At 39.7% G+C, this 17,551-nt stretch overlaps 1 protein-coding gene across 6 annotated transcripts in view; it reads right to left on the minus strand.

Moving 5' to 3' along the window:
• Window positions 1–17,551, minus strand: part of GTDC1 (glycosyltransferase like domain containing 1) — a 174,341-nt gene that overhangs the window by 122,359 nt on the left and 34,431 nt on the right. For all 6 annotated transcript variants that reach the window (XM_058028531.1, XM_058028528.1, XM_058028529.1 and 3 more), the window contains exon 3: window positions 8,287–8,497. In XM_058028531.1, coding sequence (XP_057884514.1) covers window positions 8,287–8,468 — 182 coding nt within the window. In that variant the 5' untranslated portion in view covers window positions 8,469–8,497. The remainder of the gene's footprint in view (window positions 1–8,286; window positions 8,498–17,551) is intronic.

Below are 17,551 nucleotides of genomic sequence, written 5' to 3' on the forward strand. Positions count from 1 at the left end.
AAGTCCCTTGGATGGCACTGCACCAGGAGGGGATGCCCTTGGAGAGCAATCAACAGACCCCAGCCTTGTCTTAGGGACAGTCATTCCCTAATCCCAGAGAAATCAAGAAGATAAAACCAGAAAACACCTTTGGACACATTTTCCAGAGTGACCATGGACCTTCAAAATCTACCCTGAAACTCATGGACGCCCATAGCAGGTGCTGACAGCCCTCAGCTGGCATGAAAAGCAGATGTAGAAAAAAATCCTAGAATGGTTTGGGTTGGAAGGGACCTTAAAGAACATCCAGTTCCAAATCCCTGCCATGGGAACCTTGGTGGCTCCAAGACCCATCCAAGCTGGCTCTCAGGTAGAGACACATGGGCTGAAATAGGTAAGGAAAGACCTCTGGATTCAACTCTGCTGAAGACGGGAAACTGAGATGTCACAATTACCTGAACCAAGACATTCAAATTTCAGCGTGTTTGGGTCAAGTTAAAGTCTACCCAAAAAAACCCCAAAAGTATTTATATTTATATTAGTGCTGAGGTAGGTCTTCTCCCAAAATTGCTTTGCTAAAAACACTTTGCACAATGTAAAATTCTTTTTCATCATGCATCAATTCACAAAACGCAGTCTAGTTGTGGGTACTCATTAAGAAAATTAGTTGTTTATGACACCTGAACACAAAGCTATAAATCTAAATCATGTGCAAAGCAAGTATCTGACAAAATTTGTAATATTTACTTCTTAGGAAAAAAAAAAAAAAAAAAAAGGAAAAAAATCAACCTCATATTAGGAAAAAAAGCAGCAGCAAAAAAAAGGGGAAAATCAATATTTTTCTCTTTATTAGATGCAAACTAAAGCTTTTTTTACTTTCCCTTTGGAAGATCAAATTAGTGTTATGTGCTGGAATGACAATGAATTGTGGAAAGTATCATATTCTTTATAATATAGTAGTGTATATGTTTGTTATTTGAAAATAGAAATGTAATCCATAACTAATCTAGAAATAAAATATATACACAGCAACCATTGAAAAGGACAGATAAAATCCTCATTAAAACCCTAAGTGCAGAAATACTGAATCATAATGCACAATTTCATTACATTTTACTGCCAGCAATGTAAATATCAATTCTCCAGGTGATTCATAAAATTCATTTTAGAAAGAAAAATAAGGATTTCACCCGGCATTTGAGAACATAAAGGAAAACACATGCTAGGGTTTGAAAACCCAGACTGTTCTTTCCTTCTCTCATCAGAATATTTTGCTGGAATTTCAGCAAATCTTTTACACATCAAACAGACAACTGCCACTTCACATTAGCACTTTGCACAGATCACCCAGCAGTCCCAGCCCGCGTCCTGCCCGGCCCCGCACCTCTCCCCGCACCGTCCCCGTCACCCCCAGCTCGCTTCTGCCAAAACCCAGCTCCCATATACGCACTTCCCCTGACTTCAAAGCAAGGAGCCTGCGTTTAAACTCATCTAAACCCTCTTTTAACCGTCCAAATTGTGAAATTGCCTAATAATGGGAGTGTGTTTAAGGGAAAAAAAAAAAAATAAAATAAAATAAAAAAGCATGTTGGACAAATTAACCAAGTAAAGTTTTTGGAGGGAAGAGTGCATGTGGGGGTTTCCACACAAAAACGTAAAGAAAACCTGTCACTTTTAAAATGAATAGCTACCATCTGCCAGCATTTTATCTGAGGCAAAGTTGATTAATGCAAAGTGAATGTTTAAGATCACATTGCTGTCTGCCTGAATAAATTTCAGGTAGTTTACTTGGGAGGTTTTTCTGTCCTGGTTCTTAGAAGATTTTTTTGCTGTTCTTATTGGATCGCCCCCTCCAAGTTTTTCGGCAGCCAAAGCTAAGAATAAAAAAACATTTGTTCTTAAATCATGGTGCAAGTACAAGGACTTTTGAGCACCAGAGCATTGTTTCTGGCCCTTCAGAGCAAGAGAATTCATCTCCCTCAAAAGGACATCCCACCTCCTTCATCAGCTTCACAAAAACTTTTCAGGCAGCCTCTCTCCATCACATTGAAAAGGAAATTTTCGCAGTCTGGTTGTGAGCAGAGAAACAACAGCAGTGCTGTTATCCTCAATAGGAAGTGATTTTGCCTCTAGACACTCCCTAATTTTTTACTTTATTTTTTACTGGGTTAAGCCTGCTGGATTAATTATTTTTTTTTTACCTATTATTTAATCATTCGCTTTTATTTACACTATCTTTACCATTTATAAAAAAGCAAATTAATTATGATTCCAAACCCTTTTTCTGTTAACTTTCACACCTTGATTTATATTAGGATTCTGCTAAAAATCATTTTCAAATCCATTTGATAAGATGCTCCCCTTTCCAAATTCTCTCTGACCGTTAAGATTTTTCAAAAGAAGCTTCCAGAACAGCGTTGGGGCGATATTAACCTAAATCAAACAAAACCCAGTTTTACACACGCATTCCCATGTTACGTTTTTCCAGCATCAGATGGCCTCCAAGTCCTCCCTCAGCAGAGAGAATTTCACACCCCTTATCCAGGCTGGGACACCCTCTATTATCCAGGGCTACAGCAGTGGAGGGCATCATCTGTGCCGAGCGGTGGAGCTTCGTGCCATTCCATATGGACGTATATTCTCTGTGCTTACACTCAAAGCTGGCTGGACACCAGCCAGCTCTGGTCAGAAGTCACCAAGTTGTTTTAGCTCAGTACATGGTGCCTGTGTCTCGTATCTCAGTAGGGTTTATTGGTTGAGGCTCAACGTGGTGCTAGGACGGCCATCTGGCCCCCGGAGCGGAGCGAACTCCCAGCCAGCTCCCTCGGAGCGTGGGCAGGACAAACGTGTGTGCGTTTGCACCAGCCCGTGTGAACTAACCTGGGTGAACTCAAAATGGTTTGTTCGGGGGGAAAAACGCCAGCAAGTTTTGCACTAAGGGAATTAAAGCAGTAGTGACCCTTTGTTCAGTGAGGGAGCGGAAAAGCGGAGCGCAGGGCGAAGCAGGGGCTCCCACACCTTCCTTTGGGCACCTCCACAACAAGGTGAGAATGTGGAGAGTTGTACCCATCAGTGAGTTACATCCATGCAGTATTTTTAATTTAAAAAGTGTTTAAGGCTAGCTTGGATAGGGATTGGAGGAACCTGGTCTAGTGGAAGGTGCCCCTGCCCATGGCAAAGGGGTGGGAATGACATGGTCACCTCCAACCCAACCCAGTCTGTGATTATGTGTTTCCAGGAGACCTGAACCCTGTCCTTATGGCACACTGGATATTACATATATCACCTTATATACTCCTGCCTTTACATCAGCTCATAAAAGCACAAGGGATCTCTAGGAGCACATTCCACTGTGCCCCACACAAAACTGCAGTTAAAACACAAAGAGCAAAGACATGAGGTGAAACCAAGACAACCTCTGGGTAGAGAATTATTCAGTAATTCCAAAGAGATGAGGCACGTCCCATCTTCAAATGCAGTGAATTTGAGCAGCAACATCAAAATATACACTCTTAGTAGCTAATGCTATGAATCAGATTTATGTTTATGCACCTATAGATAGAAGCAAACACCATAAAATATGCCCAAAAAATCCCAAACACTATCAGATAAACTTTTTCTTTTAATTTGTAGGTGATTTGTTATCTTCTTTTAACTTATGTACTATTCATACATATAATGTATTTATTCCTTACCTGAGCATTATGAGGGTCAAATTCTAGGACAGCCTCTAATGCAAGACAAATTACTGCAATTCTTACAAAGATTATATAAACATTTCCAGTATTTTATGGAAAGATGTAAACAGACAGGAATGTTTCCAGCACAAATGGGTATCTATGTATTCAGATGTAATGAAATTTGCCCTGCCCTGCTTTGAGTTACATCCTCAAACACCTACTCCAGGGCATGCAGGAATGTTTCTGAAAGCAAAATATCTAGAAAACAGTTAAATCCTCAAGCTTGCAAATGGTCACACATCCCCACAGTGTTATGTTTTCAGTAGGATTGAAATACTCACTGGAAAAAAAAAATTAAAGGGTTGCTTTTTTAAGATATTTAGGGGACACAACCCACCAGAATTCGCTCTATAATAATGCATTTTCTGCTTATAGAATAGAACAAAAGTATCAGATCTGAAACAGTTTAAAATCTAGTAGATTTTAATAGAATATTTAAAAAAAAATCAAGAAACAACCACATCTATATTATATACTGCTGAAATGCACTCTCCTTTGCTGAACACCACCCCAGGTTGGGGTTTTTCCAAGAGCTCTATTAATTGAAAACAATAATTTGTTTTCTCTTTTGTAAAACGTAAAAAGCACAGAATTTGTCTTTAAAATATAGTTGTCAGATATCAAGGGGTATATATATGCTAACATTTACCCTAGGGCTATTTCAGGGCTAGAATCTGTTACAAATAAAATCTTTATTCATATGAACAGCTACCTGGGGGGCAATACTGAATGTTATACATAATATTTATATATATATATATATTTAAAATAATATAGCAGTGCTATTAAAACACACTGGAAGCTACACTGAATTTAGTCACTCTGTTTTACAGTTTTATGCTACTAAGTTTTTGGAGACTGAATTATTTTGTAGAGGATAGCTCCTAAAAGATAAACTCCTTTCATCTAATGTATCATACCAATGTTTTACTATCTGTAATTTAATAGACTGCTCACTGTAATAAAGAAAATAATTAGAGGGAAAAAAAAGCATTTTTGTTTTTCATTAAATTGTGCAACAACATTTTCAAATTTGAGAACTTTCCTTGAAATAAGAATTTTTAAAAGGCTAAAAAAATTTCTTCTTTTACATGCTTTCTGGAATTACAGAATAGTCACTGTGTGTTATGGAAAACAACTTGAGGCTAAAGATCAGACACCCACATTTATCAAGAGGCTGAAGCTGTCTGAAGAAGTTGGGAGACAAAGCAGTGAGCACAGCAGCTCTGCTGGACCTTCCAAATCCACAGAATGAAGATAATATCCCACCAACTGCTAACAAAACCCTCAGATGGTTGAAAACCTTGTCTAGAGAAAGCAGACAGTAATTCTCCCCTTTCTTCAGCGCACTTCAAATGCTGTGATTTGGAAACTGCCACCACGAGCACGAAACTCCTCGTACCAACGCAACGTACAGGCACCTTCTTTCAAATTAGGGAAAAGTCATCTGTGACTCTACAGCAATTGAAACTCAGTCTGTGGCTGCTGCACATCAATCTATGTGATCATTCCAAGATCTCTAGGCAAGTAATCCACCTTTAAATTCTCCTTCTGGCCTTCTAAGTTGAAGGGATTCTGCATGCTTGGGCTTCCCACTCCTCAGGGCTCCCATGCTCCTCTCAGGAGAAGAAGGAAAACGTGAGCTGGTTTAACACATTGCTCAGCAAAGCCAAGGAAACAGAAAAGCAAAACTTTTCCGGGGAAATGCAGCACAGACTTTGCATTGGGGAATTAATACAAATCCAGGCAGGGCTGCAGATCTAACACTGAGTGTCCGACATCTCCCGTAAGAGCTGTGTGCGTTCCCTGTGGAGGGTGAGGACACCTTCTCCCTGCGACAATCCCGGGGAGATCTCCACGTTCTTGGGAACATCGTGTTCCTGCACACCAAGAGAGCGGCCGTACAGTTCACAAAAGTAACATTAAATGCCCTGTTCGTTACCAGCTCAGCTTTAGCTTGTGCTCAAGGGAGGACACGTCTGTGCTCTGATAAAACAATTAGCAAGTTCATCACAGAAACTCTCTGCTCACTGTAGAACGTCTGAATTTAACATCTATGGCTCTGCAGTGCATCCTTTGTTTCAAAAGCACTTTTTAAGACTATTCCTTAACTTGCTGAGTGTCACATTTAAATTAACAAACCTTCTGCTCCCAAAAATCAGCTTATATGGATAGAACTCTAAATCGCTTAAAACATATCTACACTGCTTGTCTAAAATACATCTAAATCAGACTCAACAGCATCATTATTACTTCTCACACACACCAGGATCTTGAAATAAAGTACAGTTTGAACATAAAAATGTAGTAAGGCAGCTCCGTTATCACAAGTGTTTGCACTTGAAATATCCGTGACCTTTCTGTACTACTAAATATACAAATAAAAACAAGGTATTTACGAAATGTCACATTTATGGAAAGCACTTATAAAACAAAGGGGTTTTTTCTTTAAATAATATCAGTATTATAAGTAATGCAAATTTGGTATTTTCCACGACCCCAGAAGAAGGCTGAAATATTTAAGTGTGCAATTCTAAACACACAGTATTGCCAGTTTAGAATGGAATTTTGTCTTTACAAACTGCTACCTGGGAAGCTGATCTTCAGTGGTTATTAGAAAGCTTAGAACTAACAGGATTAAAATTAATTTTAATCAATGTGTTTTCTAATAGGAGAGTAGTCATCCTTACTAGGTTGCATGTGATGCACCCATACTTTCAATTTAATAAAATAATCGAAACATTCAATTACAAAACAAGCATTAAAAATGTGCAAGTAAAGTAGAAGGTACCTCTAATCAGTTTTCCTCTCACCAGCCATATCAGACCTTGATCCTAAAATTTTATGCTGCATGCGAGGACAAGGTACAAATTCTATTTTAACCATTGCATCTTTGTCAACTTTGACTGTTTGATTCCCTCTGCTCCAACCCGAACAGCACCAGCAAAGAAAACGCTTTCCTCTCCTTAAGATGCTCCATTGGTTAGATCAGATTTATTTGCTGTCAGTAAAGGTTGTATTTGCACATAAGTCTATGACAGATTGCAAGTTTATTAACTTCAAGTGAGTTTTCAGGCTGCTGGGTTGAGGTTTTTTTGTTGGGTTGTTGGGTTTTTTGTGGGATTTTGCTTTTTTTGGGGTTTTTTTTGTCAGCACTCCCTCCCCCTTTCCCCAAGATGTGGGTTACTTGACAAATTGGAGTTAAGTTATCTTAGGTCAATGTAACTGTAAGTTAAACTAATGAAGTGTATGTCTATGAGTGATGTCTGATTAGTTTAATGCAGTTAGTGCTGGACAGCTTGGGCTGCTGACCTTGAAGGAACACAGATAACATTGTGATGCGTTGGAGGATGTGGTTGTGATACAAGACAAATTTACATAACAGTTTGTCATGTACACTCCTCCAAAACAAAACTGTTGCAAAAAGAAAGCAAGAGGAAACTAAATGCCTCGCACAAGACAAAACGGGGAAAATTAATTATAACGTTTGGCTTGAGGTGGGAGATTATTTTATATGGGAGCCAAAAGCAGGCACAGGAAAGGTGTACATTTACACAATATGTGCTCCAAGACAGCTTAGACATTGTGCTGGGTAACACTGAGTAAATGCAGCCTTCTACAGCACAAATCTACTCTTGAAAAATTATATTCCTTTCTCAGGAAGCACCTACTCTCTCACAGTAAAAAATACCAGACCCAGTTCTGAACTGTGACTCGTTGGCACATCATTCAGGTGTGCTCAGAGTCCCCCTGAAGCTCATTCTGCAGCTGCTTGGGCTAAAAGAACCCTGTGCATGAACAGCCTCCCCCCATGAAGGTGCACAGTCCCCACACAACGTTCTGCATGCTGTGAGCAAAGCTCTATCTCACTGCTCCAGACAATCACCTCGCCACATCTCATCTGATCAGGTAGGCCAAGCAAAACTGCTGGGTTTAGAGACAGCTTGGCTCTGGAGGGGCTGATTCTCACTATGTGATAGCCATCTTGTCGACCTAAATCGCCCGTTTTTATCAGCACAGGTTCTAGCTGATGGAAATTTGCTACTTACATAAATGTATAATTGACACCCACAGTTGCTGGCACGTTACTGAACTGGACCATCATTAAGATAAAACTGCTCCCTTAATCCTCCAGGTCAGCCTGAGCAGGACACTGATAAATCAGACTTGCTAATAGATACATGGGAGGGCACGTGAGGAAGCTTGCAGTGCTCACATCTATGCCATCTCTCAGCCTAATCTGTGAAGCACAGTTTAAACCTTTCAGAATGACTGAGCTCACATGATAAATTTCAAATAAGAGATACACATACACATACAGACATCAGGCACCCAGATATTGAGAGACTCTCGGGGACTGGAGATGCATGACAAAACAGTCCTGGAAATTCTAAATAAAACATGCAATTTCTCAGTTATACCCAAGAAGAAAAACCTGTACTGCCCACTGCAAGCCCCTAAATGCTCTCACATACACCCTTGCATACACACAAGGAGTGAGTTCAAGAGACCTGGTTTAAGGCAGCTGCATAATTTGAGTTTAGAAATTATTCAATCCCTTGGTTACCTGTATTTAGAACTTGTTGGCACTGTTTGCATGAAATAAAGAGCAGAAGTCCGTGCCTTCCAGTGCCACTTCTTGGCTGGGAGTGTGCAGAGGACACAATCTTCTTGTAGCTCTTCCTGGAGAAGATCCATCAGCTGTTTGTGGGAGCCACCATAAAAGGGTTCAATGAGAAGGACACTCATTTTCCAAGTACTTCAGAACTGCCTGAAACCTGAAAATGAAAATAGAGAAGTATTTTACTTTAGAAACATAAGTTTACTATTATTACTATTGTTACCATTTAAATTATATTGGACAAAGAAGAAATATACTGCAAGGCCTTGTAATATATCCTTGATATTATATTAATAAGTCTACTTCAGAAAAGGCAACTTAGGAATTACGATGACTAGATTATTTTGACCTTTAAAAGATACTGTCTGTAAATTTTAAATGAATGAAAATGTGCAAGACTTAGGAACACACTGTATTTTGAATTTATGGGTTTGTTTTCAATCCGATATTTAAAAACAGCTTTACTGTACACACTAACTCCCTAATACAGTCAATTATTCCACAACTTAGAATGTAGGTTATTCATTCATTCTCCTTTTCCTGGTGGCAGAGAAAATTAAAGAGTAATTCAAGCACACTTCAGCTAGAACAGTCGCCAGTAATAGTGATTTGGGTAAGAGACTTAAAGGCAGAGAGCAGCTTGGGGAGATGCAGGTGGGTCATTCCCCAGGACACCCTCCTGCATTGCTGGGAGCTGGGACCACAACCCCAGCAACAACAGGACATGGAAACCACCCTATTTCTTCTGAGTTCTCCAAAGTGGGTGGAAGAGAACACTAGAGGAGGCTCAAGGAAGCTCTGAGACAAAAAGCCACAGAGCTGCTCACAAACAGGATGCAGAACGTGCTGCCCAAAGCGAGGGGACAGATGAAAACCGGGTGACTATTGCTCATCGCCCTCATGAGTCACAGCCCTGGGCTACTCAAAAGCTGCTTTTCACATGCTTCGAGCAAAGCCACCACACACAACAGCTGAAAGCAAAACCCTGAAAGGTGCTCACCATCCACAAACACCTCTCTGATGGTTTCCCTCTCAACACTCCCTAAGAATGATGGACTAAACACAGTTACTCCAGACTGGTGTTTGACAATGTACATTGCAAGGCCTTATACCCATTTCCTGACCTGCAATTTCTAGTGGTTTCAGACTGTAATCCTTATCTTACCAAAACCTCTGGTGACAAGAATTGAGAATTCAACAGAGAACTATATGCTGTCCTGAAAATCTCAATCATCATCTCACCCATAGTTGAGAAACATAGTTTGATTCAAGATCAGGTTAAAAATGTTATGTATTCTGTAATCAGAGGGCAGAAAACAAACAAAAAAGCCTTTTTAAGTGCACTGTGGCTATCAAAAGATCAGTTAACCAGCAACAAAAATCCAAACACTGAATCAATTTAATTGAGAGACAAAACATAATAAACCTTTAGGTTTATTTTTTGCTGTTGGCCCACCATGGAGCCAGGCAAAATGGTGATGTAGAGCTTCTGGGTCACCACAGCACAATCAGCAAAAGAAAAAACCTTCCATGCTCCAACTTTCTTGTCCTAATCCAGCCTGGATTCAGGTTATCATTTGCTCTATTATTCACTCCTCCATAATATTTGAAATAAATTAGTTGTTTTAACAAATGCGTTCTTTGCAAACCAAAAGGAAAGCCATCTGGAAGCAGATACTTCACTCCATTTTGGAGCTTGCTTCTTTTCAGGTAGCAAAGCAGTTTCTGATCTCTTTTCCACTGACCTAATTTCAAAAAAATCACACTTTTGAGATCACTGACGTTTTCTGAATTTACAATGATGTAACCAAAATCATACTCTCTCCTCCAAAGCCCTTTTGGAGCCTGCAGGGTAATAACTGCTATAAAAACACAAGCTGTGGCTTAGAATCTGCACTATTCACCTAAAGAACAATTTGTAATTAATCATGCTATGCTTGTCATCAAATGCCACCGAAAATTTAATTCAAGGGACTAAAGGGAAGCGTTTTATAAATTCAACCCCTAAAAACGGGGTGTGTGAAAAGTTGGTAAATGCCACTGAGTCAGTCACTCAGGGAGGCATGCAACTAATTTACAAATCATTAGCAGTATCACTAATAAAGCAATTTGTTCAAGAAGCATCTGATCAGATCACACTTCACCAGACTAGTTCTGAAACTGGTTTTATCACCCAGGTTCAGCTGAACCCACACTGTGCTCTTTGGTTTTATTTTGCACCAGTTTTCACTGTACATCCCTCACGGGAACAGAGAATGACTGTACATGACGGGAAGAGATTGCTCAGTCCTCATGTTTCCTCCTGCTTAAAGACCCTGACATTTACTTCATTATTCTGCATTTACCTACCTTTAGATCTATTAGGGGAACTGCAATGCACAAGCATTACTACACAATAAACTCCCTTTGGCTATTTACATTGGGAAACTGGGTTGAATCGTGGATGTGTCGTGGAGTGGGTGTTAAGATAGCTCTTGATATGTAATTCTTCACAATAACACTCATAGACCCCGTGGCAGCAGCCCATGAGGGTGACAATCAGCAATGACACATTTTTTTTCAGAGGCAACCTAAAGCTCAAAGGTTTTCTTACAAAACTCACTCGCTCCAAAAAAATGTAGGTACTGCTTATGGAAATCCTCACTAGCACTTGTAGGATTCTGTTGTTGTGTGATCTCTGTACATTACCAGCAATATACACCAAATTCAATTCAGAAAAAATGTTATAATGTTATTTAAGAAGCAGTACGTGATTTATTTTATTCCTTTTTGTCATTTGTTTTTTCAAAATAAGATGCTACCTACATAAGATACTACTAAAGGATAATGGCAGTACAATATATGTCACATTCACTTCAGGGCTTGAGTTAGATGAAGCAACTTAAAAGTCAATAAATCTTCTGTTTTTAAAAGATACACTGATAATGCTAAGGAAATTATATTACATATAACTAATAATTTCTTGTACTTAGAAAGACACAGAGGAGGTAGGACACGGTCGTTTGGCTCATATTTCACCCACATGACTTCCAGTTTTGTTCACATACAAAAATAACAGCTATTATTTTTGCTTTATTTCCCTTGACCCAGCCAAGTTAAGGTAAATATGTACCATAAACTCCTCAGAGGTCTCCAAAAGACACAGCTGATAAATGGCCTGAGAACATTCACCGTATCTGATGGAATGCAATCCTCAATTAAATATAAATCACTCCAGGTATTCTTTCCCCCATTTCAAAGAAAACAACAAATATTAGAAAAACAGAACTGCTTCCCCTTTCTCATTACAGTATTTCCTCTCTGGAGCCAGCAATCCTGGGTGTTCCTCAAACAGCTCAACCCCATCCACACGGCTGCAGGATCCTTTCCTTTGAAAATTTCCTACTCTGTCTTTACCATACAGAGCAGCACATTCCTCAGGATACACATTACACATCTGAAAAAAAGAAAACCTTCAAAGTGGTAACAGTGTCCAAATGACATGACTAATACAGAGGTATATTGAAGTACTGAGACGTGTAGGTGGGTAATTAGGTGCTGTCTCAAAGCCAGAAGCTCATGGTGACATTCAGCCAGGACTTTTGTCATTTGCTGCAGCTCTACCCCACACTGAAACATGGCAAGTCATGGAGTCCCTGAAAGAGCCACTGCTGTTTGAACCAGTAATTTCCTTCTAAAAGGAAGTCTGAGTATTGCACAGAGTAATAAATAAAAATTATCTTTAAAGGCATGGAAGGACTAACTGTTCAACCAGACACAAAACCATGGCTTCTTTTTAAACTCCAGGTGAATGCCAACTTAGGTATTTTTGTTAACCAACCTAGGCAGAGAAAACCCATCATTTTCCACAAATTATTAAAGAACACACAGTCTTATATGCAGAAGTGTGGTTTCACAAACATCAGCACAGCTCACATCAGGAAGCCATAATTAGCTCTGTTCATTGACGTACTCAGACAACATAAATTACAGACCACGTCTAAATATCTGTCCAACAAAACAGCTGAGCAACCATCCAAACCCAAAGGAATAATTGTTAATATATTCCACAGGTAGAGATCTGCTATTAGTTACAGGAAATAAGGTATATGGTTTCAGTAATGATTGTTTTAACCGTCACAGTCCCACACATATGAGAAATTTATTCCACCGCCGTATCCGAGCACACGTGGTTCAGAGTGTCGTAACTCAACCCACTGCAAAACCCACCAGGTACAACCTGTGGACATCAACACACTTAAACCTTTGATGGTTTGACATAAGCTCACTGTGATGGCTGAGACAGGCAAAAAATTTCCATGTTCCACATTGCAATAAAATGTGATTTTCCAAAGGACTTTTGAGAGTCCTTACCTTTCCTCCTCTGTCCCTTCTCCTTCTCATCCCCACCTGAATTGGGGATGTGCTGTAAATACACAACCAGAGATTGAAAGAGCCTGCACTGCCCTCCCACTCACGACAGTGACTCACCGAAACCCCAAAGCTGTACCTTAAACACAATCACATCTTAAGGTTTAACCAAAATTTAACTTGTATTTAGATCACCCAAAAGTACCAGTTCTGAGGTTTGTCATTACTGAACTGCATAAGCGAGAATGACAATTTATCTTTTATATAAACCAACTGGAAAAAGCAAGAAAACCTCCACTTCTTTTGAGAATGTGGTAGACCAAAATTGTTCACCTGTATTTGGATGGCTGAGCAGCAGTAACATTAATTTACTGGTGACACCCATAAACCACAGTCTGGACTATGTACACAACCTGAGAGCTACAAACACCTACAGAATACCAAAATTTACCATTACCTGGAGGCAGCAAAGAATGAAACCTCCATGGATTTCCTGGCCTGCTTTGGTTTCACTAAAATACCACATCTCGTTTTTACTGTACTTATGAGCTACACATACAAGGGCATGGAGTGACAGAACAAGGAGAATGGCTTTAAACTGAAAGAAGGTAGGTTTACATTAGAAACTGGGAGGAAATCCTTCCCTGACATGGTGGAGAGGCCCTGGCACAGGGTGTCCAGAGAAGCTGTGGCTGCCCCTGGATCCCTGGAAGTGTCCAAGGCCAGGCTGGACAGGGCTTGGAGCACCCTGGGACAGTAGAAGGCATCCCTGACCATGAGGTTTAAGGTCCCAAACTATTCTGTGATTCTATCAAGCAACATAATTTTTCAAAGAATTGGTTTGATCTTAATTGAATTGTGAGGACTTCCACGTTCAGTTCTTATGTCTGTGTTTTCAACCCTGAGATGGAGCAGCAGGAATTGGAAGTCAAGATTTTTAAGATGTCCCATGGCTATCAATCCAGAGACACCCTGAGATAAGAAACAGTTAAGGCTCCTTTTGGAGTTTATGCATTTAGAAAGTAACATGCTGTAAAATCTGCACACTACCCTGTGAATGCTAAGTTAACAATATTGCTATAAATCCTTAGGAAAAAGACGTTAATGCATATGTGGTGTACGTATTTTAAAACTCAGAATTTAAACTGTTTTACTATTTTATCTAGGCAAAGGCACTAATGACCTTCATAATTTTCTGTTGTAAATTAAATTTGGGGGTTTTTCCAGCTACAGAAAAGCAAAAAAAATTTAATCCCCAGAATTTTCTTTTTACCTTCTTCCCTAACACAGTCTGAGATGAGCATAAATACTCTGCATCTACACTTCTAGCCATCCTCAATCAACATCTTTGAAGATCTTAATCTATACTGAATAAATTATTGCAATTTATACTTTTTTTCCAGTGGAGAAAGACATCTGTGCATCACATTTATGGTTAACTCAAAACCACAACAGTCAAAGTTACCTCTGTGGGGAAGCCTCCATGCCCCCATGGAGCACAGCACTCCAAAGATATATTTCAGGGAAATTTCCCTGACTGATGTGCTGATCCCTCAGTACACTTGGAATGGCAATTACAATATGCAACTTGCTTTCTTTGTGTCTAATTGACCTCCTAAATTGCATGCATGGGACTAAATACTACTCAGGACAGGGCATGAGGGATACTCAGTACTCTGTAAACTACCCTCACAAATTCAGTTTTACAAGGGCAAATTAAGCATTGTTCATATTTAATTAGGATAAAATTTTCCTCCAAAGAAAAGCAAGATAAAAGGGGAAAAGACACAGAAAAGGTGTGATGGAGAACCAGGGCCATCCTGCCAAGAAAACAACCACAGCCACCATCACCCATCACCAACAAACCAAATTAACTCTTCCATAGGCTTTGTTCCTCTGTCTCCTCCCTTTAATGGTCCAAATAGATTTACAGAAGTTAACATGAGTAAGTATGCTGCAGAGCAGAAGATATTAAATAATTATCTTCACAACAAGTTTTACATTATTTTGAGGAGCTCTTCCACCACTAACAGGATTTTTTTAAACAAGGTAAAATAAAAAAAAATACAGCTCTAATATGAGAGTATAACCTCATATGAGAGTATGCCAGGTTTGCAATTGGATCTGAGAGAAAATTAGTTATTCTGATTTAACAGTTAATTATAAGCTCCCATTTGCCATGTAATTCAGAAGCCTAGAAAAATGAAAACTGATTTTAACAGACTGCTAAAGTTGTTAAATTATATGTTGGCTTTACCCAACTTATTTGCTGTGTGTTTACAGCACATGAAGGATCAACACAGTTTACAGGACTCAACATTTCCAGTGCTGCACCTATGACTATAAATTTGATAGCACTGATGATGCTGAAGGCTTACATTAGGTTTAAATAGATGAAGAATCCTTGATTTAGAGTATCTCCGAGAGGAGAGGGAACTAATAGGTGTGGTAATGGGAGATGTAGCACTATTTTTAAACTTGACAGGAGACATATTAGTTGCTAGTTCCCTATTATAGAAAAAGTCCCAGTCTGGTAATAATGGGCTGGCATTTTGAAATTCCTCCGATTTATTAGGAATATGATGAGAAATGTGCTCCACACGCTCTGAGCTTCAGACCAGTTTCTGTACAGAAGGTAAGAATTACAATGTGCATTCATGGCCAGTTTAAAGAGCATATGTATTCATTTTTAAAAAGTCACAAATATTTTAACTAATTTTATTTGAAAGTCACAGTCTACAGTGCATATTAGCCAATTGATTAAAAGACAAAGCATTTGCTAGAAGCCATCATTAGTCACTCTGTGAAGTAATAAAAATCAACCCACATCAAAAAGTTGATTTGTTTTCCTCAGTAAATTTGAAGTAGCAAAATAATAAATGAAGACCAAATCACTCTTGTGTCAACAGAACTTAGGATTGAGGAATTAAACTGCTCTTATAAAAAGCTGGAATTGCAAGAGTTAATTTCAACATTAGGCTTGGTAGCCTGAGATGTTTGGCAGCAACACTTGAGTGGGCACAAGCCAGATTTCTTTTGCAGTCAGAAGGTATCCCTTGAATATGTGATGAAAGGATCTGCTTCTTCAGTCACACCTTGAGTCCATGAAAAGGATGCAACGAGATCCACTGTCAAATGGAGTTCAGCTGTGAAATCAGGGAGGGGACCCAAACACAGGAGCAATTCTGAGGACAGGTGGCCAGAAAGCCAACTCTGTCCTGAGCTGCATCCAAAGCCATGGGGGGCAGCAGGTCGAGAGAGGAGATGCTGCCCCTCTGCTCCCGTGAGATCCCAACTGCAGAGCTGCATCCAGCTCTGGGCTTTCCAGTGCAAGAGAGACGTGGGCTGGGAGAGCTGGGGGTGTTCACCTGGAGGAGAGAAGGCTGCCAGAGCATAAAGAGGCTCCAGGAGAGCTGGAGAGGGGCTTGGGACAAGGGATGGAGGGACAGGAAACAGGGATTGTGCTCAACCCTCACTGACAGGGTTAGATAAGATAAGAGAACAAAATTCTTCACTGTAAGGGTGGTAAGGGCACAGGTTGCCCAGAGAAGCTGTGGCTGCCCTGGATGCCTGGAAGTGTCCAAGGTTGGGTTGGACAAGGCTTAGAGTACCCTGGGATAGTGGAATATGTCCTGACCAAAGCAGGAGGTAGGAACAAGATGAGCTTTAAGGTCTCTTCCAACACAAACCATTCTGTGATGCAAAGTTCACAAGATATTTCAGTAAAATTACTTCAAAATTTATTTCAATCTTATTTATTTCCTTCAAAAGAGGAGCCAAATGTACCTGCCATGTTTTCCCACCTTAAGACCTGCAACTGAAGGAACATAAAAAGGGCAATCATGAGGATTTTGCCAACCTATGAAATCCTTAATTTCAAGGGAAGAGAATAAATGATCAAGTTATTGTTAGTTTATGAGACACAACATTTAAGTACTGGATCCCTACAGCAGTGTGGGCATGATCCTCTAAGTAACTTCAAGGCTGAAATGTTACTTGTACAAAAAAGCCCTCAGTTTTGAATATTAAGTACTAAAATTCAACAGATGAAATTTTCTGTTCTTTCACTTGCCCAACTCTTTTCAGCTCAGGAGAGAGTTGAACCAGGGCTTCATGTTCTGAAGCCATAAGAACAGAAATACCTCTCATTAACTTCTGTGCAGCCAGCACCACAGTAGGGCTTTTAGAAACCCCTCAAAAGCCCTCAGAGTCAATAGCAAACATCACACAATACTGAATGAGGGATTCATACAGCACTAAACATTTTTCCATGTTAACAATATTTATATCTTATTTCCAACTTGACGTGCAGATGACATGTTACCCACACCAATTTATAAATCCAGCACAATAGGAGTTGCCAATTTGATTTAGTGGTGCAGCACCCTGTTTCCTGTAAATAATTTCCCTAGCAGGCTTTGACTAAGCCCTCTGAAAGGGCTCTAGAAATATTAAAGGCTCCAGTTTCTGGCCAAAATGCTTTCTGACAGCTCACTGCAAGTGTTCCCCAGCATCTCTGCTGACCCAAGAATAGCAAATTTAATGACTTAAGTCCCTTGTTTCTATCCTCTTGTGTGCAGAGCTTGCAAATTACTTCAAGGATTGGCTTAAAGCAACGAAGAAAAGCGTATTCATACATTTAATTTTACTTCACAAGTATCAGAAAGTTAAGGGGTCTGCCTCCTCCACTGGGAAGTATCTATGGATACACACATTGCAGAAAGCTGAAAAACACTGACACGAGTTAAATAAACATGTCTGGTATCATCTGCCAATTGAAATGGTGAGCATTGCAGGAAATATTTGTTTTCCATGAATAAAAGCGATACACAAGCATCTCAAAACAATCTGTTTTGGAAGG

This window comes from Melospiza georgiana, chromosome 7, assembly GCF_028018845.1.
Source record: "Melospiza georgiana isolate bMelGeo1 chromosome 7, bMelGeo1.pri, whole genome shotgun sequence".
Lineage (NCBI taxonomy): Eukaryota > Metazoa > Chordata > Aves > Passeriformes > Passerellidae > Melospiza > Melospiza georgiana.